The 25,927-nt window shown below is 42.7% G+C and overlaps 1 protein-coding gene across 4 annotated transcripts in view; it reads right to left on the reverse strand.

The window, feature by feature from the left end:
• The window catches only part of EML5 (EMAP like 5), a 301,390-nt gene that overhangs the window by 41,235 nt on the left and 234,228 nt on the right, over positions 1 to 25,927 (reverse strand). Inside the window, exons 29-31 of one of the 4 annotated variants that reach the window (XM_050953200.1) lie at positions 11,236 to 11,244; positions 4,333 to 4,370; positions 723 to 814 (exon numbers count right to left, since the gene is read on the reverse strand). In XM_050953200.1, coding sequence (XP_050809157.1) covers positions 723 to 814; positions 4,333 to 4,370; positions 11,236 to 11,244 — 139 coding nt within the window. Of the gene's footprint in view, positions 1 to 721; positions 815 to 4,332; positions 4,371 to 11,235; positions 11,245 to 25,927 lie in introns of those variants that run through there. The other 3 variants (XM_050953201.1, XR_007774428.1, XM_050953199.1) reach the window with 3 other exon arrangements.

Raw genomic sequence — 25,927 nt, forward strand, 5'->3', positions numbered from 1 at the left:
GAGAGAGAAAATACTAATTAAAGCCCCAAATCCTACAATAAGATCTAACTGCAGGATTAGGGTCTAATCCCACCTAACCCTAAAAGCATCATTAATTGGCCGATTACTTACAAGCTTCAGAAGAGGTTTATTTTGAATTTGAGTTTTAAAGGAGAAGACGGTAGTGAAGAGTTCAGGTGAATTTACAGATGAGTTCAGGGAGGGTATTTCATGCGTAAAGGGAAGAGAGAAATTTACTGCATTCCTCTGAACAAACTTCAGAATTAAAGGTAATTTGTTTAGCTGGTTTAGTAACCTACTGGTAATACAATGCATGGCCACATGGAAAAATCAGAGTTCTGGCCAAGTGTGACATTATCCTGATACCCTACACTCACCCAAGAGGGACTCCATACCACATAGGCTGAATGTGCTGTTTCTGTAACTGATAGACTCTGAAGAAAGCTGTGGCTCAGACACATTTGTGGGGTGGGGTGACATTGGACCTTTCAGGGATCAAAAGAAAAATGAAAGATAAAAGATCCTAAAGGATCCCTTCCCAAAAAAGGAAATTTGCTGCTGTAAACATACACACTATTAACTATTTCTCTCTTTATACTAACTTTACCATATAGTTTACTTTATTGATAAGCAAATCAATATTTTGGACAAAATAGTAAAAAAATTAAGAAATTAAGGGAATGTTAAAATAGGAAAAAAAACATGTCTGTGGTTTTCCTTACCTCTATTGGTCTCTTTTTTTTGCCAACGTTATTTGTCTGAAGTTTTTCAGGCTGTGGCAGTGCCCTACTAACTGGTGGTCTGAAATAGAGAACTGTGAATAAGAAAAGGCTGTCTGTGACCCATTCCATACTAGAAGAGTATAGTCTAATCTTTTATCTGGATAGGGGAAACTGCTAAATCACTACGTTGCTTGAATTGTCATAAAGTAAAAAGACCACTGTGTAAAGAATAGCTGTTTCTGATTGTAGAAGTTTCACAGTTTATACTGATCAACTTGAAAAGTTTTTGACAATTCTAAAAGTATCTATTAGGTCAATTCAAAGTCTTATTCTCCAGTAAAAATGAACTAAACATTTTTAACTTCTAACAGCATATTTTTTCTCCACGTTCTTCCCTTTCAATGTATTATTTATTGTTGGATGACATACAAAAGTTTAGAGGCTTGCCTGAACAATCTAAACTCATTTAAGGTTGTCCCACCCTTTCCCACAACTCCAAATAGACCCCAGTTATCTCCCCACCCCCTTTCCTATATTCCTTTAACAGACTCTAGATACCCACATCTCTTCCTACAACTGTAAAAGTCTCTGCTGAGCCCTGGGCACCTCTGCCACAGTTCAAGTCAGTTCTTAATTGAATAAATATACATTAAAGTTAGAAAAGACCTATTAACATCCAGCCCATCTCCTTGCAAATGCATGTTTGCTTTTATATCCTTACAGTATACATTCTAGTATTCTGGTTAGTCTAGTTTTAAGTTGTCTCAAGCAATGGGCTTTCATCACTTCACTAGGAAAATAATTTGATCAAAATTTGTTCGCTTATCTTTTAAAATATTTGTAATATTTATATAATGTAGACAACATATATGATTTCAGTCACAAAGGACAATTATACATCTATTTAACAATATATCAGGAAAAGAAATACATAAATGTGGTCAACAAAATATAAGTATTGCTAACAAATTTGCAAGAGCAACAGGAGCTGATTCTAGATAAAATGTTCAGTTGTTAAAAAAATCTTTTACACGAAACTATCAGAAAAAGTAGTATTCATTCAAAATTGGGGATTTAAGAAGTCTTTGTGAAGTCTAAATTATTTAACTCAGCTGAGTTTGTAAGACAGTTAGTTATCCATCATTCCTTGTCTTTGAAAAGGAAAAGCTACAACAGATCATAACTCTTGGAGACAATGCCCCCAGAACATGACTGGCAGGAAACTTGTAATTTGAGTATTTTTCAGGCAGCAATCCTACCTAGGATACAGAACACAAAAGGTGCCCATTGGTTGGGGCATGGAACATACTAGTTTTTCTGCCAGGTTGTTTTTCAAGTGAAAGATAGAAAAAGATTAAGGAATGCAAATATGTATCTTCAACTTTGCTGGGAAGGTTGGTGGCTGGAAAGCTATTACAATTTTTATTCTCAGAAACTCATAATACAGTATTTTTTCTTCCCTAAAGGCACTAGCAGCATTAGAATCTCATGCTACTGTGAGCTGATGGTGGGGACAGAGGAGGGAGAGGAACAATTGTTGACCACACCCCCTTTGACCTAGCAATGTGGCCCCAGTGTCCTATGCCTCTCTCTGTGGCCATGGTATGGAGCAGGAGCCTCCCAATTTCTGAGTGCAGGGATAAAGAGAGAGGCAGGCTGGGTCACTCTCCCCACTCAATCACCTCTTAGACACAAGGAGCCATCAGTCCATGAGGTTTTTGTTGGCAGTTCCTTGCTTTTCTATAAAATTTTCAAAACCTTTGTCTCGTTCCCTAGTTTCAGCTTACCTCTATACTAATAGCTCCCAAGTCTACCTATCTATCCCTAACCTCCAACCCTCTTACCATTCTTGCATCTCCTCCCGCTCTTGTATTTAATATGTTCAGACTAAACTTCCCAACTTTCCTAACCCCTTTCCATGTCCTCCCTTCTCTACTGGTGATGATACCCATACTTTACTTTCCCAGGCTTGGAAGATTGCTGTCAAATTTGACTCTTCTCTTGCCTTCTCCCCCATATTTTGGTTTTTCTTTAATTCATGTTGAGTCTTTCTCTGTAGTATTATTTTAAAAAATTCTGTTGATGTTGTCTTACTGTTTTGTACATGGCAAGCTCTCTGATAATGAACATTTTCCCCTGATATTTGTAAAGTACCCTATATATTTACAACACTAATACAATAATATAATCACTAATCATGATAAAGCATATTACACAAGACTGCTGTATTTTTATTTTACTATCCAATTAAACCACAAAAGTCCCAGGAAACTCATGCAATTTTTACCCATTTTACACATGCTAGCTATGGGATATAATTCATCTTCACAAAATAAGAGACATCCTTTAACACATTTATGCTTTTTCAGGGATAAATCAATGTTTTATTGTGAGGAAAAACATCTTTTTATCACTTTTGTTCTACACTTTTTTCATAGGTGTACAACTTCCGGTTAGGCACATAAGCAATCAGTATCTTGCATGGAAAACGGATGTCTCTCCATGTCCACATTAGACTCTTCAGAACTATGCCCTTGACCAAACCCCAAACATGTGTCTCATCAATAGGATGTATAACGGATTATATTACTTGTTTATTGGAATATTATGGAAACATATAAATCAAGCAAGATGTAAATATATTTAAAATATAAAAAATAAATAAAACCACTGGAAATATTACATTGTAATAGATACAAATTATATTGCCACTACGTTCCTGTCAGAAAAATACAGTAATTTAGGGTGGGATTTTCAAAAGCATCTAAGTTTTATAGGAACACAAATCCCACCCTTAGTGGTTTAGTCAGCTGCTTCCAAACAGCCTGGCTCCAATTATATCTACTGAAAAAAATCAGACAACCTATACAACTCTTTTAATCTAAAACTAAGATCACGTGTCAATGCCTTCTTTTTTATATAGAACAGCCTTAGTTTTCAGTTGTAAATAGCAAACTACATTATTATTCTGGAAATGGCTACACTGACCTCTACAATATTATCCATTTCAGATTTACTGGCTGTACATGTTTGAAAAACATTAGTTTATATTTAATAACTTCTAGTCCTAAAAATCTCTGAAGTGAGATAGTAAAATGTTATCCAGCTTTACTCTCAATTCTTAACTTTATGTGATCAAGAGTCCCTGAAGAAGAGAGATGATTAAAAAGTAAATTGAAAACAAGTTTGATTGCACAATACCATATTATTTCAGGGATAAGAACTGTATTCACTATATGAATGGAAAGAACTGTTATCTTAAAATCAATATGGTAAATGATACTGAGAGTACTTAATCAAGATTTTACTATCTGAAGATTATTCACTGGGATTATAATTAAGGTACTATATTTCCTTTGATATCTCCATAACCTTCTTGGCACTTATACAGATATTTAGTAGTAATTACAGATTACATATACATTCATTCATTTCAATATCACACCTTAAAGATGCATTATAAACAAATTATCATTAATCTACTTTCCTGTTTGCTTAGATAAAATGAATATGGCTGACTATTCTATCATCAGAATAAAAGTACCTTTCTCCTTTTAAAAAGGATAAGTATGAATGATGTCAGAGTGCTGTATATTAGAAGACTACTTACCAGCAATTTTGTTAGTTGTAGTAACCTTGGCTACCATCCTATGATGTTGGATTAAAGGATAGACGGATTATAGTGCCACCTACTGGAAGCAGGGATGCAAAGAGTTTTGAAACCCCATACCTGACTACACAGCTTTAGCCAGAAAATGCTCCCTCCAGTTAAAAAAATGTCCACAGCCATAGAAAAGGACACAGTATATAAACCAGTGACAGAGATGATCAACAAGCACCAGAGCAGAGGATGGAGGGATGTAGGGAGAGAGAACAGGAGACTCCGATAAACAGAATTACTGCTAAGTAATTTTCTGTTGTCATATGTCTGTCTTCGCCAATCCTACAACAGTGGATAGAACGACACAGATGTAGTAAATAATAAACCCAGGAAGCGAGGCCTGTTCTGCTAGCAGGACCCTTTGTCCAAAAGAGACCATCTGAGAAGCAGAGAGGCCTAGCTAATAGTGACATAAAAAGGAATAGAGATAACCATGTTGCCACATCATACACTTGGGAAATGACTGCTTCAGCTATCACTGACCAAGAACTGAAGACTTCTCTTGCCAAATGTCATCTGACAAACTCAGGACAAGGCTGCCAGCCTGGGCATACTCTGTGAGAATGCAGGTTTGGACCTACCCAACAAAAGTGACTTCAGATACAGCCCTGCCGTTGTTACAACCCTCAAAACAGAGTAGCAATTGTTTTGGCTTTCTAAACTCATGAGAATGAGAACTTTTTTTTTTAAAATGTTCAACAAATGAAACTTCTTCTCATAGGTGGTGGGGTGCAATATTGGATTTGGAGGGAGCAAGAGGAAGAACAGCTGATTTTTCTTCACCTTGGGAACAAAGGAAGGATTAATCACTGGTTTGAGACCTTACTTGAGTACCAACAGAAAAAAATCCCAAAGATCCTGGACCAAGAAAAGTAGGAAACAGGACAGCCCTCTGATGTCAGACCAGACCAGGACACCTTTCCAGACCTAAGAGTAAGAAAAAGCCTTTTCCACACTCCAGACAGTATCATGTCAGCAGAGAAACCTTCTTTTCAGAAGTGGTTCCCTTCAACTTAAATGCAGTCAGTCTAAGGTGGATGTGGTACAGAGCACAGAGTTGAAGGGACAGGTCAAGGATTACAACTGTTTCATTCTGCCTGGCTTTCCTCAGTACCTTGAGTAGCAGAGGAAGCAGCATCTCAATACACCACTTTAACTCTGGTGAGGGACTGGGATAAGAGAGCTGAATCAGAAATGACTGAGAGACATCAAGATAAACCAGTCCAAGGTGAGGCACTCTTTACTCTGGAAAATGGCATCCAAGTCCAGGGGCACAAGGTTCCATTTTCCTAGAAGAGTTTGTAATTAAGTCTGCCTGGAAGGCTGCTGTCATGGTTCTCCAGATATAGTGGTCTCAAGGACAGACGAAGGGTTCTCAGAAGCATCACTTCCAAAACTAGGGGCTGTATTGCAAGCACCTCCCTAGCAGTTGGCAGAAGCCACTGCTGTTTGATTGTTACAGCAGACAAAGATGTGGGAAATCAGGACTGAAAGCCACCAAATTAGGAGAGTAAGGCAGGAGACCCAGCGTTCTGGGAGCCTTCTACTCCACCCACAATACCCCCTAGACCAGGATCATGGGCTGATGGATTGCCCAGATGCACCATCCCAATCCCAGAGACACATATCAATGGTGCTAAAGAGGCAGGGGATGGATGGAGGAAAGAAAGGACAGATGGAGAAAATCACTAATTCAAAGAAGGATGAATCAACACAGGGAAGAAAGAGTGCCACATGGGCCAAGGCCAAAGATTCAGTCACATCTACAGAACTAAGTCCACACAGGCTACAAAGCAAGCCAGTAACCCAAGGATGCTCCTGATTGGGGAAGGGGAGATGCTGTGGGAGGTATGCTGATTGGCAACAGCATGCTCAGTAAGGACTGAAGCCTTTAATAGGACATGAGAGCCTTCCACAGATAAGGCTCTGAATAAGAACTGCATGACAGCCTTCCACAGATAGCTATTTAGGACTACACCCAGAAGAACAAATTACTGGAAAGAGGTCAGGTGGGATTTGTCCCAGTGAACTTGGCATCCAGTACCAGCAAGATCTGGAAGCTGAAGAAAGTACAAATGGCAGGGTGCTAAACACAGGAGGTGACTGTTTCCGAGGGTGAAAAGTAGAAGACTCCAATGAGCTGGAAAGATATGAACATGCAGATATGGGCTCTGAACCACGATCAAGCAGAGATGGTCACTTGGGAAAAGTGAACTGACCTGGAAGTTTCCATACAGAATCTCTGCTGTTATTTAACATAAAACAAGGAAGCACCAGAGCTCTTTGTAGTTTTTGTGCATCAGAAAGAACCAGGAGCACAATTCCTCGCCAAAATTCCTCTGGAGGGACAGATAGTTCCATTACAAAAGAGATCCTGGAGTCGCATTACCTTTCAGTGCCTCAGCCTCCCTCTCTCGGTGGAAGAAAGATGTCCCTACTTCACAGTTGTGTTGTGTATCCTAACTCATTAACATTACCAGCTTCTCTAAGAACCTCAGAAAGCACAAATTATCATATGAACTTCCCCATAACTACAAAAGGATATGCCACAGATAAAAGCAGGCAGCTGTACAATGCTCTATACTTGTCCTACTTAGTACTAAGGAGGAGAACTTAGGAACAACAAGATTATGACAACTGGAACCTCATTACCGAGGCACAAGTTCAAGTATTCTCCCAAGATATATATTGCACATTCTGACTGTGGAAAATACACATTGAAGGTCCCCAGCAGCCTAGAAATGAAGGATTTTGGTGATTCTGCGCAAGAAGCTGGTTCAAATATGAGGTCCCTCTCAAGGGAATTATGTCTATTCCCTCTGTGCAGTAACAACCTTGTAGGATCAGACCTCAGGGTTATATTTCTCATGACAAGCTGCTAAGCATTGTGCAGAGGGATCATGGTGCTTCTAAACTGGACTCAAGTTAGCAACAACGAGGGCAGGGACAGGTAGTCTTACAGGAAGAGATACTGCCTGTGCAGAAGGGACCCAGTAGGAGAGTGTGGCTGTAGAGTCTATTCTTTCTGAGGCTGGTGCAACACACAATTAGCAAAGACTGAAAGGCAACAGGTAAGGGGTTCTGATGTGTGGTGCAGTAAGGGAGACCACAGATACAGAAACTGAGAGCAATGATGTGACAGCCAGGCCATTCAGAGCACCTGTGAGAAAAAGCGTGCATTCAAAGAAAATCAGTGAGAGAGCAGAGATGAATCCCAGCCAGAGACGGAGAGAAAGACCAAGTTTCTATTGAAACTATGAATTGCATAGGCTCCCTGGGCAAGAGCAGAAAAATGGAAGGAAAACCTGCTACTAGGAAACAAGGGAGAGGAGATAAACGCCTCCCCGAAGATGGAGAGACAAAGTTCTCGTTTTTGCACTTACAGCCTGGTAAGGGGAGACAGAGACTGCAGAGCTGAAGGATTAGGACGGGGAGTGCTCAACAAACACTTTTTATAAGCAGCCAGGGTCTTGGTTTTACCTCTCAACAGAAAGACCCACATACTGTAAATTGTGAAGCAGTCAGTTTCAGTCTCATGCTGAAAGAGCATGATCTGGGGTTTGAATCCCTGAGTGCAATGATATGAAACCCAGGGGGCTGGATCCTCCAGTCACCAGCTCAATACTTACACCAAATACAGGGAATAACCTGGAGTTACAGCCAGCACAAATTTCTACCAAGGCTTTAACTGAGAAGTAGAATATGAAAGATATGAATCTGTCAGAGTGTGGCTTACCAGGGTCAGGATAGGTGGAGAAGCCTCAGGAAATGGACACTGGAGAGCCTGAGCTGGAGAACCTGAACTGGAGAGCTGCTGAACAGCTGGACATGCTGCTAAAAAGAACAGCTCAAGGAGCAGGCAGGCCGCTAGAGAATCTGGTCTCCAGTATGGAGAACAAGCCAGCCCCCTGGCATCAGACCCCTGAGAGGAGAGAATTGTGCTGTTTGCACAGGGAACAAAGGAGATGTCAGAACTATCTGGGGCTGAGGGAGTGCCAGATGGACAGGGAAAGGCTCCAAGGAGGGCTAAGGGGGCTGAAGTTGGAGCAGCAGAAATTCCTGCAGGAACAACAGGTGAAGGAGGAAAATCCTGGGGATGGGAAGCACAGGGAGAAGGAAAGCAGTAGGAGGGTCCAACAAGGGAGGAGAGGCAGAAGAAATACCTGCCAAAGCAGGACTTACCAGAAGTGGGATTGGCTTGAAGACCTCAGGTACAAGAGTCCCTGGGCCTTGTGGAGGCAGAGAAGCTGATGATGAACTGCATAAGCTGTGGAGCAGAGCTGAAAGCTGAGGCAGAGTGCTGATACCAGTAAGGCAGGGATGCAGCATGCTAGGCACATGGGTGCTTCAATCAAGGGAGCCTCTTAGAGATTGAGGAAGGAAAGTCTGTACTCTCTGTCCACCCTTGTAAATCTGATATTTACAATGTCTGGTTGAATTGCCAACCCCTGTTGAGATCACCCCGCTCCCAGGGAGTGATGAGCCACAGATCCTGGTCCCCTGCCTTCTACCCTCCCTTGGATTTGAAGAAAAACATTCAAGTTTCTTTCCCTTCCTTTTCTCCTTTCTTCTTTTGTGTCCCTGAAAGACAGAGAAAGAAAGAACGAGAGGAAAAGGGAAGAAGAAAGGAGACAGCAAGAGTGCAGAGTTGAAGCCTCTATGTTTCCCAGTACAGAAGACAAAGAAAATTAAAGGGAGAAAGCTCTGGCTCAAGCTTATGTAGTTACGTGTGGGGTTTCAGAACTTTTTGCCTCCTTCCAGTAGGTGGCATCATAAAATGTTATCTGTCCCTTAATCCACTGTTGTAAAATGGGAGAAGAGAGAAATGTATGACAGTTTTCTATTATAAAACAATTTCAGAACACCATCTAGTATTTAAGTACAATATATAACTCCTTAGCCAAGCAACCGATTGGCTTATTTGAATTTGTATGCTACTATATGATAGCATAAAGTATGCAAAATAAATGACTTTTGGTCTCAAGAATACAATTAAATTTGATTAGTTTGTGCTTAACTGTCTGTCTTTCAGGATATCCAAACAATATAATTGTAAACCAATCTAAAAACAAAACAAAATTAAAATTCCCCCCTCTAAATGCACTGTATTTTTTCACAGCAGTTGAAACTGAGTGCAAGATAAGAGTAAGGGTATATGTACATATTTTTCATTCAAATATGTTTCAGGATAACAATCTCGGCATTCAGAAGCAGGCATATGCCAGGCATGGTACAGAACATGGGAGTACATTTTCAAAACACTGTCTTAAGGATGCAAATCTCAAAAAACCCAGTTTTTGCAGGCTGATTTTTCATTTGGTATGCAGTTGGGTCACTATTAGCACATGCAATATATAGCGGACATGCATTTGCATGAGGAATATGGATGCATGCTCAAAAATTGTGCATACAAAAAGTGGAAGAGGCATGGGAAGCTTTTAGATTAATTTTCTCTTTGAACACACGTAAGGGAGTTAATATAGGAGTTAAGTCCCTGTATTAAAGGGGAATAGACCCGTTCACATAGGTAATTTGTTTTATGCATGAAAATGTAGTCAGTGTTACTAGACATCTATATTTTAGTATTCTTTGTTAAAAGACAGTAGAAATGAAATAAATCTATTTATACTATACATAGTTTAAGAACAATTAATCTCATTTCATCCCACTTGATGTGATTTCAACATCATTGATGATGGTATGCATATATAGTTCGGTACAATGTTACAATAAGTCTCTCCCTAGGTTTTGTTTTAAAGCTATTAACAGATCTAAGTATGCTCTTTTCTGATGTGCATTTCTTTATCTATCTCCCTTCTCTACTAGTGTAAGATGCCAACAAGTCTTTTATCTTTGAGTTTAGTGGAAAATGAGGCTGAAATGCCAATGGTGATATCTTTATTTCTGTGTTAAAATGTAGATATTCTAATCACATTTTTCAGAGAATAAATTGCAGCTGTATGGACAGATGAAGAAATTCACCCTTGTGCTGAAGGATACCACATGGCATAACTACCGCCTATGTTGAAGGACTTCAGTGGTGCTGGCTCTCAGTACAGGTTGAATCTCACCCATGAAAAAATGAGCTCGAAATAGTTTATGAACTTGAAGAGATTGAAGACAATTTGTTTGTTTACATTTATTTTGGTTGGGATTTTCAAAACCAACTAAGCAATTTAAGTGTCTAATTTCCATTAAAAGTTAACAGCTTCCTTAGGTACTTTTGAAAATCTTGCCCGCTGACAATAAGCAGTCAGACTGGGCACTCATACTAAGTCTTGTATGCGTAGAGATAAGTGCCAATTTTGTGTGCACAAGTACAGAACTGTTAGTTACCTAGTATTTAAGATTTTGATTTTAATAATGGTTAAACAGTGGCTTCAATACTTATAAAGAGTGCTAGATTGTCATGGCAAACTCAGTCTCTGTGACCATTTTTTCCTTGCTCTCTCTACTGAGACTTCCAAAAAATGCTAAAGGAGTGCAAGTTGTGGTGTTTTGTTTTTTTTAATAACATATAGCTGTCCACTAAGAACTAGACTGAACTCCACTCCTACCTCCTCTTATTTCACACTAATTCAGTATTTTTAAAATGTTCACAAATTTTGTGATCATGTAGACAATATTATTGGTAAATACATCCCTAAATATAATGTACAATATATGGAATAGAACTATAACTGATTCTATCTATGTAATTTAAGAACTGATAAGCAGCATAATGGTATTTTGAAGGTTGCTAGGTAAAGTACAGCATCCTATGAGAATCCAAAATAACATATGGATTTTTAATGGTAATGAGAGGTGATGGTAAGATATGGACTAGACAGCTTAGCAAAATAAAAGCATTACCTGGAACCTCTTTTCAGCAGCAGACAAGAAAAAGAGAATGATTACTTATATAAGGTTGGCTCTCAGCAAAATATTTAAAGGGAAGAAAGAAAATCAACTTTTTAAAGTGCTTTTTTAAAAAGAGCAGAAGAGAAATTGTGTCTATAATAAGGGGTTTATTCATCACAACCACTGATTTTTGCACAAAACTGCCACTGACTTAAATTAAAGTTCTGCACAATCAGTGGAGGGTGGATGTGATCCAATAAAAATAACTCCCAATATAAGCAAGAAGAGGAAATGTGTGTGTATGTGGGTATCGAGAGAAGTGAGGACCTCTGATGAATGATAAGCATTTAACAGAGTTGATGAGTACAGCATCCGAATAATTCAATCTAAAAAATGACTTGAAACTGGTAATTTCTCTAAATAAGGAGACAGGATAGATTCAAGTCACTAATAAAAGCAGATGCAACACTTGTACAAATGTACACGGCAAAATATATTAGATTATACTGGAATGCAATTGTCTCAGCTCACCAAATTGCAGGCATGTGGTACAGTTAATGATGAACTGTACAGCAATGGTTCCTAGTTATCCTCAACATGCTGATTGGTTGTAGGGGTCTGTTTCATGTATTCATTATTGAGAAAAATCATACAGCTATATAAAATGCATATTCCTATATTCAGACATGTTAACAGCCTTTATCATTAGTAATCAGAACTGCACTGTGAATATGCACATTTTCCACTCTGGATAGCAACTATAATCTTTTTGCTCTGACTTGCTTTTGTTATAAGAATGTTCAAGCTGTTTGGCAAAGATGCTAGCTCAGTTATCGTTTCTTGCAGATGAAACAGAAGTAATTTAGAATTTGCTTAAATGAGAAGAAAGCACAAAGCAAAGCAAATAGGGTTATTAACCTGCTAAAGGAAAATAATGTTTTAAAAAATCCATTCAACTCATTTCCATTTTCCCTCTCCTCCCAGGTCAGCAAGGTTCTGGTTTTCAGAATATCTGTTTTTGCATTGTTTCTTTACAATGTGAACATTTCAGCTCCCCTCTCCCAATTCAATTTCTAAAAGTTCTTGAGCAGAGTTTCCAATCAACAGACTCAATGTTTCATTATTTGTTCTGTTAGAGGGGCAAGTCACAGCTAGATCTCTATCACTAGTGTGCCAAATACATCTGGATATACTCCAGGAGCAGACATGACCCAGCATCATTGACAGGCACTCTTCTCTTGGACTGGAATCAGGAGTTCCTTTAAGATTTTCCTCTGATTCCGTTGATCCAGAAGTTAATTAAGAAAGTCAGATGGGATGAAAGCAAAATGCTGTGGATAATCCTGGCCCAAGCCTGGAAGTTTTGGTTCTCTAATCCTCTGGAACTTGAAACTACAAGTCCTGTTTCCCAGTCTACTAGATTTCTTGTCTCAGGATTGGGGCAAGATTCTCCATCCAGATTAAAATTCTCCCTAGGCTGACAGTTTGGCTTCTGGACTGCTGGGAGCCCAAGTCAAGCTGTCAGCCACCTCAGATTTCTACACTGTTTGTGGGTTGGCAATCTGCTCATCATACAGTAACACATTTCTGAAAAAAAATTCCACGTATTTTCTCTGGCACATGAACCAGAAGTACCACAGTATCTGAATCTTGTTTTCATAAAGTGCTGTTTGAACCTTGTTAAACTGTTCTGTATGCCATTTGTCTGTGAAGATGGAATTGATTATAGCCACATCATGATCCCTTATTTAGTAAGATACAGGGTTGATGCTCCCTTCACTGTGTTCAAAAAGAATAAGGTGATCCTGTATCTTCACTCCAACTTCCTGTGTAAAGTGATCTTTGATTTCCATTTCAATTGGGACAGAATCCTGTGTGTTTTTGCCCTCCCCTGTTCTTATACACCTCTAGGGAGATAAGGATCCAAATTTGAGATGTCCAGAAGGCCTTACATTATTATATATATATATATAAGCCAAAATTATCTGCAAATTCCCCTGACTTTTGAAGCACGTAACAAGACCAGGGTTCAACCCATCTTGGTTTACAGGCTGTCCAGATGAATCAGATTAGGTATACAACGCTGTTGTGACATGACAGATACTCAGCCACATGGAGATATCAGAAGACACTCAGCTAAGTCTAAGGCAGCTTCTATGATATGTCTTTGCACAGTATCCATCACTAAAATACCCAAGGCTTTTGCTGGAACTCTATTTTTTCATCATCATTCCTTCAACTTGGTTTTGAGATGTCATGCCCAAATTGAGAGAACAATCTTGTCATCATCTTTAACTAATACACTTCAAACCCACACTGCTAGGATCAGCCTGCCTTGCCCGGTGATGTATCTGTTGCCTCAGTTTCCCCCTTCTTGGTCTCATCAATAAATGTATATGAACTCATGCTCCAAGTAACATCCCCTTTTTGGGGTCTAATTGATTATTATGACATAACAGTTCAATGTCAAATCATATCTTCCAGACCTCTTCCCCAGACTGTATGGGTCCTTCTCAAATTCAGCTCTTTTCCTGATGAGGCTTCTTCTCTTGCTCCCTGGCAAGTGTCTCTTGTCTCAGTTATGCAGAGAGACCTTTCCTATACCTTTTCTTTGACCCTGAGTCTCTTCTCTGTCAGAATGTGCTTCTTCCATCTCTGTGCTGTCACCAGGTTACCCTTGTTAACTTGATTCTGCTGCAGGTCAGTCTTGAAACCAGGCATGGGAACATGCATGTACACCCAAAGCACTATGTTACACTCACCTTCCTTAAGGTTTTTATATCTTGATAATTTCCCAAGAGTAGGGATCCATATGAGCAATTCACAAAGAAAAAACAGTTACATACTATAACTACTCTCAGATGATTGCCCATGTGGAACCATACTTCTGTGCCAGGGAAGATAATGGGGCAAGTAATTACGGAAATCATCTGCAAACACTTGGAAGGTGGTAAGGTGACAGGGAATAGCCAGCATGGATTTGTAAAGAACAAATCATGTCAAATTAATCTGATAGCTTTCTTTGATAGGATAACGAGTCTTGTGGATAAGGGAGAAGCAGTGGATGTGGTATACCTAGACTTTAGTAAGGTATTTGATATGGTCTCGCATGATATTCTTATCAATAAACTAGGCAAATACAACTTAGATGGGGCTACTATAAGGTGGGTGCATAACTGGCTGGATAACTGTACGTAGAGAGTAGTTATTAATGGTTCCCAATCCTGCTGGAAAGTATAACAAGTGGGGTTCCTCAGGGGTCTGTTTTAGGACCGGCTTTGTTCAGTATCTTCATCAACAACTTAAACATTGGCATAGAAGGTATGCTTATTAAATTTGCAGATGATACCAAACTGGGAAGGATTGCATCTGCTTTGGAGGATAGGGTCATAATTCAAAATGATCTGGACAAATTGGAGAAATGGTCTGAGGTAAACAGGATGAAGTTTAACAAAGACAAATGCGAAGTGCTCCACTTAGGAAGGAACAATCAGTTTCACACATACAGAATGGGAAGAGACAGTCTAGAGATGGCAGAAAGGGATCTAGGGGTTACAGTGGACCACAAGCTAAATATGAGTCAACAGTGTGATGCTGTTGCAAAAAAAGCAAACATGATTCTGGGATGCATTAACAGGCGTATTGTGAGCAAGACACGAGAAGTCATTCTTCCGCTCTACTCTGCGCTGGTTAGGCCTCAATTGGAGTATTATGTCCAGTTCTGGGCACTGCATTTCAAGAAAGGTGTGGAGAAATTGGAGAGGGTCCAGAGAAGAGCAACAAAAATGATTAAAGGTTTTGAGAACATGACCTATGAAGGAAGGCTGAAATAACTGGGTTTGTTTAGTTTGGAAAAGAGAAGACAGAGGGGATATGATAGCAGTTTTCAGGTATCTAAAAGGGTGTCATAAGGAGGAGGGCGAAAACTTGTTCACCTTAGCCTCTAAAGATAGAACAAGAAGCAATGGGCTTAAACTACAGCAAGGGAGGTTTAGGTTGGACAACAGGAAAAAGTTCCTAACACTGAAACAAATTGCCTAGAGAGGTGGAATCTCCATCTCTGGAGATATTTAAGACTAGGTTAGATAAATGTCTATCTGGGATGGTCTAGACAGTATCTGGTCCTGCCATGAGGGCAGGGGACTGGACTCGATGACCTCTCAAGCTCCCTTCCAGTCCTAGAATCTATGAATCTATCTTCTAGAGTTCTTTGGAGCCTCTAAAGAGATTCCTGAATTAGTAGAAGGAGCTGAATAGTGATTGGGGCCCCTCCACCTTTTATAACATCAAAACTCTGAGCAAGAGAGGGAGGGAGGGAGGGAGGGAGAAGCAGCCTTAATGGAACTGATTTTTAGATAATTCCAAGCTCATGAGCAGGAGTCATGCATCTCCTAATAGGGTGCTCTTTTCTATGGGAAAGCTCAGAGAATCACAGTTACGATAGTAAGTAATTTTTCTTTTCCTTCCCAAAGTGTTTCCCTATTTTCACATCAAAAAATGGTTACTTACCTCTCATAACTGTTGTCCTTCAAGATGCGTTGCTCATGTCCATTCCAAGTAGGCGTGTGCACGCTGCATGCACAGTTGCTGGAAGGTTTTTCCCCTAGCGATTCCCCCTGGAGTTGCACCTTCATGGCACCCCATAAAAAGCCCTGCCAACCCATTGCCTCTTCAGTTCCTTCTTGTCGGTTCACTCCAAAAGAGGGGTAGAGGGTGGGTCTTGGAATGGACATGAGCAACACATTTCGAAGAACAACTGTTATGAGAGGTAGGGAAGAGTTTTTTCTTCTTTGAGTGCTTGCTCACATCGATTTCAAGACGGTGACTCCCAAGCTGTTCCCTGGAGGTGAGGTCGGAGTTCACAGATTAGCTGATTGAACCACTGCTCTGCTGAATGCTGCATCGTCCCCAGCATGCTCGGTAATGGCATAGTGAGAAGTAAAAGGTGGGGACTGATGATCCATCTCGCCACCCTGCAGATCTCCTGGATCGAGACCTGGGCCAAGAATGCTGCTGAGAAGGTCTGTACTCTTGTAGAGTGTGCCTCCAGTGCTGGGCAGTTATCTCTGTTAAATCATAACATGCTCGGATACAGGATGAGGTCCACAATGAGCTTCTTTGGGAAGACACCGGGAGGCCCTTCATTGTGTCTGCTACTGTGACAAACTTTTGAAATGGTTTCATCCATTCAATATAAAAGACCAGTGCCCTTCAAATGTCCAGGGAGTGGAGTCTTTGCTTCCAACTGTAAGCATGTGGCTTAGGGTAGAAGACTGGGAGAAAAATGTCTTGATTGGCATGAAACTGAGAGACGACCTTTGGAAGAAAGGCTGGGTGAGGCTGAAGCTGCACCTTATCCTTATAAAAGATGGTATATGGGGGTTCGTATGTTAGGGCCTTGAGCTCAGACACCTTCTAGCTGAGATTATCGCCACCAGAAATGCCATTTTCCATGACAGAGTAATAAGCATGTTGCTAGGGGTTCAAAGGGGACCGCCATTAGCCTTGAAAGAAGCAGATTAAGGTCCCAAGCAGGGAACAGTCGCTAAATTTGATAGTATAAGCTGTCAAGTCCTTTAAGAAAACCCCCAACCATTGGGTTAGTGAAGACTGATTGGCCTGCCACTCCTGGGTGGAAAGCCAAAATGACAGCCAGGTCCTGCTGCTTTAAGTGTAAGAGATAGTCAAAGATGAAGAGTATTGATGACTGCATCAGGGAGGTACTACTCCGTGAAGACTTCCCTGATGTTGCAAATCTCTTCCATTTGGCCATGTAGGTGGCCCTGGTGCATAAGCACTGACTTTGTTGGTGCTCCAGGGCTGGAGCACTCATGGAAAAAAATTAGCAGGTGCTTAGCACCCACTGGCAGCCAGTTTACCTTCCGCCCCTGCCCACTGGCAGCCCTGCTGATCAACTCCTCCCCCTCCCTCCCAGCCCCTCCTGCCCACCTCAATCAGCTGTTTCACGGCATGCAGTAGGCTCTGGGATGAAGGGGGAGGAGTGGGGACCGGGCACACTCAGGGGAGGGGGCAGAACTGGGTGGGAAAAGGATGGGACTTGGGAGAAGGGGTGGGATGGGGTGGGGCCTGAAATGGAGTGGGGGATTGAGCACCCCCTGGGCCCAGAGGAAGCTGGCACCTATGCCCTTCTGCCAAGGAGGACCTCCCTAATGGGTCCCGAGCATGTTAGCTCTAACAGGTTCAACCATGAAGCTTCCAAGCTGTGAGGTGAAGAGATTCTAGATTGGGATGCTGGAGCCTGCCATGGTCCTGGGTGATCAGGTCCGGAACTAAGGGCAGGATGATTGGGGTGTCCACTGACAGCTCCAGAAGCGTGGTGTTCCAGTGCTGGCGGGGCCAGGCTGGCACTATCAGTATCACTGAGGCTCCTTCCCTCCTGACTTTGAGGAGAACCTTGTGGACTAGCAGAATAGGTGGGAACATGTAGAACAGCTGGTCCTTTCAGGGAAGGAGGAATGCGTCTGCAAGCAAGCTCAGACTGTGATTCAGGAAGAAGCAGAACTGCAGGTACTTCCTATTGTGTTTCGTGGTGAACAAGTCGACCTGGGGAACTCCACACCATTGGAAAATCTTGTTCACCACGTCTAGGCGAATGGACCACTCGTGATTGTGGAAAGATCTGCTGAAATGGTCTGCCAGCTTGTTTTGTGATCTGGGGAGGTAGGATGCCTCCAGATGTATTGAGTAGGCTATGCAGCAGTCCCAGAGCTTTTGGGCTTCCTGACAGAGGAGAGAGGAGCCTGCTCCACCCTTTCTGTTTACATAAAACATCACTGTTGTATTATCTGTCATGACTGACATACATCTCCCTTCCAAGTGAGCTTGGAAGGTCTGGCATGCCAGATGAACTGCCCTCAGCTCCTTCAAGTTGATGTGAAGCAAGAGCCTGTTTGGGACCAGAGACCCTGAGTCCTGAGCTCTCCCAGATGTGCTCCCCACTCCATTGCTGATACGTCAGTGACCAGAGACAGTGAGGAATGTGGTTTGGAGAAGGGGACCCCCATGCACACTGCTTGTGGATTACCACTGGAGAGACTCAAGAACCTGTGATGGAAGCATAACTACCTTGTCCAGAGTGTCTCAGCCTGGTCAATATGCTGATGCCAGCAAGGCCTGAGCCTCAGTCTCACGTGCTGTACTACATATGCACAGGCAGCCATGTGTCCAAGGAGCTTCAAGCAATTCTGTGCTGTGGTGGTGGGGTACTGTCTGAAGACCTCAATAATGTTGTAAATTGTCTGAAATCAAGATTCTGGCAATAATGCTCTGACTTGTCCTGAATAAACTCTATTCATCAAACAGTCTTTAACTATTACATATAATATATAATTTGAGATATACCTATCTCATAGAGCTGGAAGGGACCTTGAAAGGTCATTAAGTCCAGCTCCCTACCTTCACTAGCCAGATCAAGTAGTGATTTTGCCCCAGATCCCTAAGTAGCCCCTCAAGGATTGAACTCACAACCCTGGGTTTAGCAAGCCAATGTGCAAACCACTGAGCTATCCTTCCCCTTTAAGTCTTCATTTCTCCTTCACATGCTGTATATCAAAAAGGAAATGTCTTTCATTGGACTGTTGCAACCTCCAGATTCAGCTCTCAAACATCTATACCAATAATTGGTATAGATTGCTGAAAGCCATTGAGGTAACAGATGTGGACATGATGGCATCATCAATAGAAGCATAACCCCTGCCAGCTTTCTTGTAAGCTTGGGGTGAGGGATAGCTCAATGGTTTGAGCATTGGCTTGCTAAACCCAGGGCTGTGAGTTCAATCCTTAAAGGGGCCACTTAGGGACCTGGGGCAAAATCAATACTTGGTCCTGCTAGTGACAGCAAGGGGCTGGACTCAATGATCTTTCAAGGTCCCTTACAGCTCTATGAGATAGGTATATCACATATAATAGTTAAAGACTTTTTGATGTTACCTCCTGTCTTCCTCATCTGATTCCAGCAAGTTATGGATATACACAAAGGTGAAGAAAAGACAGTATCCACAAATAGATGTGGCAAAGAAGGAGATCACACATTAGCCCTCCTGGGGGAGACAGAAAAGTGAGTTAAAGGAGGAGACTTTTCAGTTGGTTCCTTCTCATTGTCTAACCACCATGAAGTTGAGGGTAGTCTTTGCTAATATGATTACCTCCTCTACAGATTAAACGGGCAAGAATAAAAGGGTATCTGCATATAACTACCCCAAGGTGAGGAAGGAAGTTCTTGTGGTTAAGACATTGAACTGGGATTCAGGAAATCTAAGTTCAGTTCCTTGCACTGCCACAAATTTCCTGTGTGACCTTGGACAAGTTGCTTAATATTACTGTGGCTCAGTTTCCCCAACTGTAAAATGGATATGATACTTCACACACAGGAGTTCTGAGAATAAAAAAATCAGTTACCCATCTTTTCATAACTGTTGTTCTTCGAGATGTGTTGCTCATGTCCATTCCATTGTAGGCATGTGCACGCTCACGTGTGGTCATCGGAAATTTTTGCCTTAGCGGTATCCGTAGATCCGATTGTGGTGCCCCCTTGAGTGCCACACTCATGTGCCAGTATATCAGGCGCCGCCAGCCCTATGCCTTCTTGGTTTCTTTTTGCGACAACTCTGACAGAGGGGCAGGTAATGGAACGGACATGAGCAACATATCTCCAAGAACAACAGTTATGAAAAGATGGGTAACCGTTTTTTCTTCTTTGAATGCCTGCTCATGTAGATTCCATTGTAGATGACTCACAAGCAGAATCCTCGGAGGGGGCTCAGAGTTTACTGTCTTGCAGTCTGAACTACTGCTCCACCAAAGCCAACATCGTCTCAAACTTGCTGTGCTTTCTTTACTTTCTTAAATGGCTTTCTTTACTTGTAAGCCTTCCTGTGTTCATGTGAGTCAGGATGGAAAGAATGGAAGCTTGGGGTCTCACAGGACATGTGACCATGTCACCTGGTACTGGAATCCATCTTAAACCAGGTGCTTTTCCATTTAGAAGGAGGAGTGGGGTCCAGAGAGACAAAAGATTCCTGCCTTATGCCAAAGATATAAAAGGGGGTGGAACAGAACAAAGTGGCTGCCAGTCATAAGAAATCCCCTAGTTACCACCTGAGCTGGAATAAACAAGAACTGTACTAGGGGAAAGGATTGGGCCCAGACTAGAAAGGAGTGTAGTCTGTGGAAGAAGCTTATTGGAACATCTCTGAGGGTAAGATTTACCTGTATTCAGTTTCTTAATGTATCAGGCTTAGACTTGCGTGTTTTGTTTTATTTTGCTTGGTAACTTACATTGTTCTGTCTGTTATTTCTCGATACCACTTAAATCCTACTTTTTATACTTAATAAAATCACTTTTGTTTCTTAATTAACCCAGAATAAGTGATTAATACCCAGGGGAGCAAATAGCTGTGCATATGTCTCTATCAGTGTTATAGAGGGCAGACAATTTATGAGTTTACTCTGTATAAGTTTTATACAGAGTAAAATGGATTTATTTGGGGTTTGGATCCCATTGGGAGCTGGGTATCTGGGTGCTGGAGATAGATGACTTGCTGAGCAGTTTCTGGTTAAAGTCTACAGCTTTGGGGGCGAGCACCAGACCTGGGTCCGTGTTGCAGTGGAATAGTATGTCTTGCTCAACAAGATCAGATTCTGGAGTCCCAAGCTGGCAGGGAAAACGAGCTCAGAGGTAGATGATGCCTGTGCCCTCACTGAATGAGCTGTCACAATCGCCAGTGGAGGCACTTTCATCAGCTCATAACAGTGAATGCAGACCGTGATCCAAGATGAGATTCGCTGAGCAGACACTTGGCAACCTTTCATCCTGTCTGCCACTGCCACAAACAACTGCATCGATTTGCAGAATGGCTTGGTTCTATCTATGTAGAATGCCAGTGCTCTCCTGATGTGCAGGGTGTGAAGTCTGCACTCCTCGTCCGATGCATGAAGCTTCAGACTGAGAAGTATATATCCTGGCCAGTATGAAACTGGGAGACGACTTTGGGAAGAAACGCTGGGTGCAGGCACAGCTGGACCTTGTCCTTGAAGAAAACCGTATAGGGCAGATCTGAGGTGAGTGCCCTGATCTCAGACATCCTCCGGGCCAAAGTTATAGTGACCAGGAAGGAAACCTTCCAGGAGAGCAGCAGGAGGGAGCAGATAGTCAAAGGCTCAAAGGGGATCCCATGAGCCTGGAGAGCAGGAAGTTCAAGTCCCAGGAAGGGACAGGATTCTGAATGTGCGGATAGAGGCACTCCAGACCCTTTAAAAACCTCACTATCATAGGATGGGCAAAGAGAGACCTGCCCTGGAGCACGGAATACAACACCAAGATGGCTGCCAGGTGGACCTTGATGGGCGAGAGGGACAACCCTTGAAGCTTGAGATGCAGCAAGTAGTCCAAGACTCCTTCAGTGAGGCCTGCTTGACCTGAAGGTGCCTCTCCGAAGTCCAGCATGAGAACTGTTTTCACTTTGCTAAGTAGGCCGCCCTGGTTGAGGGTTTTCTGCTGCCCAGCAAAACCTGCTGAACACAGGCCAAGTATGCCTGTTCTTCTGTGGTCAGCCATGCAGGGGCCAAGCCGTCAGATGCAGCAGGTTGCCATGGTTCTGCGACAGCAGATCCAGCTGAAGAGGCAGGGGAAAAGGGGCAGCTGCCGAAAGGTCCAATAGCATGCCGAACCAGTGCTAACAGGGCCATGCGGGGGCCATGAGGATAACTCTTGCTCTGTCCTGCTTGACTTTCACCAGGACCCTGTGGATTAACGGCACCGGTGGAAAGGCATACATGAGTGTCCCCAACCAAGGGATGATGAAAGTTTCTGAAAGAAAACCTCTGTCCAGACCCTGGATGGAACAGAACTTGTGGCACTTCCTGTTCTGTCTGAACACAAACAGATCCACCTGGGGAGTTCCCCACCATTGGGAGATTATGTCAGCCACCTCCAGATGGAGAAACCATGCATGGCGAGATGAGAAAGTCCTGCTGAGGCAATCTGCCAGAATTTCCTGGAGCCCGGTAGGTGGGCTGCAACCAGATGAATGGCATGCCGCACACAAAAGTCTCAAAGGCTGAGCGCCTCCTGACAAAGGGTCGAAGATTTGACACCTCCCTGCCTGTTGATGTAATACATCACGGCTGTATTGTCCATCAGGACCTGCACCACCTTGCCTCTGACATGTGGCAAGAACACTTGGCAGGCCAGGCGGACTGCTCTGAGCTCCCTCACATTGATGTGGAGGCCTGCATCTCTTGTGAAAGTTCAGCTATTTGAAGCCAGGAGCTGCGCCTCACCACCACCATGGACGCTACCACCCTGGCTGTCGAGTCCACTGCATCTCAGGCCATTTGCAGTGCGCACCAGGCTGTTGTGGTACTTTCCTGTACCAGAGTGTCAAACTCTTGAGCCACTGGCCAAGGAAGGGACTCCTTGAACTTACGGAGGGAGTCCCGTAAGTTAAAGAAATAATGGCCCAAGAGGGCCTGATGGTTTGCCACCCAAAACTGTAAACTGGTGGTGGAATAAATTTTTCTTCCAAATAAGTCCAGCTGTTTGGCCTCTGTTTTTCGGGGTCGACTGCAGTGCCCCTGCTTCTGTTTTTCATTGGCCGCCGAGACCACCAGCAAGCCAGGGGGAGGGTGGGTACAGAGATATTCAAAACTTTTGGCTGGGATAAAGTATTGCTTTTCGTCCTGTTCTGAGGTGAGAAATATGGAGGAGGATGTTTGCCAGATGGCCTTGGCAATTTTGAGGACTCCGTCATGCACCAGTGAAGGCCGACTGTGGGGCTCCAAATAAGCAGATGACCCAAGGCAGTTCCTTTTTCTTGCCAGCACTGGGGAGCCATGTTTTTGTGCCTTCTTTTTTGGTACCAGCGACAGGCAGTGGTGCCAGGTGGAGCCCGGTGCCGGGGTGCACTCTTCACCAACGCCAAGGTGCTCAGCGAGTCGTGCCGAGATGGCTTGGACACTAAATGGAGGGCAGACTCTGAAAGGAGACCCCGGAGTTGAATATCCCACTCTTTTTGCATGCCGGGCCAAAAGTTTTTACAGATACAGCACTTGTCTTTGATGTGTGCCTCCCACAAGCACTTGAGACAACTGTTGTGAGGGTCACTGACAGGCATAGGCCTGTTACACTTTGTGCAGGGCTTAAAACCCAGAGATCAGGCCATGTCCTTCTCGGGGCAAAGTGCCTGCTGGGACCTTTACTACTAACAACTAAATTATTAACAGGTACTTAACACTAACTATTAAGAATAACTATATACAAGGCTTTAAGAAACAACTCCAAGATGACAAAACTGCTAGCCCTTGCCAAGCAAGGAAAGGTGCTCTGACTGACCACCTCGGGTGGTAAGAAGGAACTGAAAGGAAGTAGGAACGGTGGTGCCTGATATCCAAGTGCACGATGTGGCACTCAAGGGGGCGCCACGGCCAGTCTCATGGATACCGCTTGTCATAAACAGATAGCTAAGGGTTAATGTCTCTTCCACCTGAAGCACCTGACCAGAGGACCAATCAGGAAACCGGATTTTTTCAACTCTGGGTGGAGGGAAGTTTGTGTCTGAGTCTTTTGTCTGTCTGCCTGCTTTCTCTGAGCTTTGGAGAAGTAGTTTCTACTTTCTAGTCTTCTGTTTCTAAGTGTAAGGACAAAGAGATCAGATAGTAAGTTATATGGTTTCTTTTCTTTGGTGTTTGCATGAATATAAGTGCTGGAGTGCTTTGATTTGTATTCTTTTGAATAAGGCTGTTTATTCAATATTCTTTTAAGCAATCGACCCTGTATTGTATCATCTTAATACAGAGAGACCATTTGTATGTATTTTTCTTTCTTTTTATATAAAGCTTTCTTTTAAGACCTGTTGGAGTTCTTCTTTACTTCAGGGAAATTGAGTCTGTACTCACCAGGGAATTGGTGGGAGGAAGAAATCAGGGGGGGAGATCTGTGTGTGTTGGATTTGCTAGCCTGATTTTGCATTCCCTCTGGGGGAATAGGAAAGTACTTTTTGTTTCCAGGATTGGGAACAGAGAGGGAGATTCACTCTGTTTGGATTCACAGAGCTTGTGTCTGTGTATCTCTCCAGGAGCACCTGGAGGGGGGAAGGGAAAAAGGATTATTTCCCTTTGTTGTGAGACTCAAGGGATTTGGGTCTTGGGGTCCCCCAGGGAAGGTTTTTCAGGGGGACCAGAGTGCCCCAAAACACTCTAATTTTTTGGGTGGTGGCAGCAAGTACCAGGTCCAAGCTGGTAACTAAGCTTGGAGGTTTTCATGCTAACCCCCATATTTTGGACGCTAAGGTCCAAATCTGGGACTAAGGTTATGACATGAGTGGCAGCAGGTGGGATATAGACAGAATCCAGAAGCCAGTAGGAATATTATATTTTTCTCTTCTCTGCTAAGGGCTTTTTAGCAGAGAGAAACAGTGTGGTTTTAAAAGGGAACCAGAGAGAATTTTTTTTTCTGCTCTCTCTGGCAGTTTGTGGCTTGCATGTTAAGCGAGAAGCCATTAAGAGACTGTTGAGGGTCTTTTGTCACACAATAGCACTCCCATTGAGAGTCATTACCAGCACTATATGAATGCAAATAAAGTGGTTTTTCAGGTTTACTTAACATTGAAAATTAGCTAAAGGCACTGTTGCTAGGCAGACTTCAGGAGGCAACAGAGAACCTGCAGTTCAGAAGATAAACACCGGAGGGCACCCCAACACAAGAAAACAGGAACCATGACTTCTAAGGCAAAAATTGAGGCTGAAGAACAAATCAAAGAAGCTGAACACAGGCGACAGATGGAGATGAAAGAAAGAGAAGAACAAATCAAAGAGGCAGCACACAAAAGAAAACTAGAAGAAGAAGAGGTGGCCTACCGAAGGAAACAAGCAGAAGAAGAGGCGGCCCACCGCCGAGAAATGGAAAAACACCAAAAAGAAATGGAAAAACAACAAAAAGAGAATGAAGAGAAGGAAAAACAGAGAAAACATGAACTGGAGTTGGCAAAAGCTGGGCTGCATGTGCCAGCCAACCCTAACAACCCGGCGCCAATTATTGCTCCACAGCACAGGAAATTTCCCACCTACAAGGCAGGTGATGACACCGAGGCCTTCTTGGAAAATTTTGAAAGAGCCTGTCTTGGGTACAGCATTCCCGAAGACCAGTACATGGTAGAATTGAGGTCACAGCTCAGAGGACCTTTAGCAGAGGTGGCAGCTGAAATGCCTAAGCAGCAAATGAATGACTATAAACTTTTTCAAACCAAGGCCAGATACAGAATGGGGATAACCCCAGATCATGCCCGTCGGCGTTTCAGAACCCAAAAGTGGAAACCAGAGGTGTCATTTCCCAAACACGCCTACTACATTGCAAAAAACTATGAGGCCTGGATAACAGGAAACAACATTCAAACCTTGGAAGAACTGCACCTCCTCATACAAATGGAGCAGTTCTTGGATGGTGTTCCTGAAGACATCACACGGTACATACAAGATGGAAATCCCAAAGATATCGCTGAGGCGGGGGAAATTGGAGCCAAATGGATGGAACTAGCAGAAAGCAAGAAAGCTACTGTCAAGGGGAACGATTACCCCAGGGGGCACACAGACCATAAACCCTACAACCGAGGACAGCCAAAGACCCCACATACCCCCCAAGTAAAGCCACAGATACCCTACCCTTCAACCTCACCAGTCTCCAGTAACT

The sequence above is a fragment of the Gopherus flavomarginatus genome, chromosome 5 (assembly GCF_025201925.1).
Source record: "Gopherus flavomarginatus isolate rGopFla2 chromosome 5, rGopFla2.mat.asm, whole genome shotgun sequence".
Taxonomy (NCBI): Eukaryota; Metazoa; Chordata; order Testudines; family Testudinidae; genus Gopherus; species Gopherus flavomarginatus.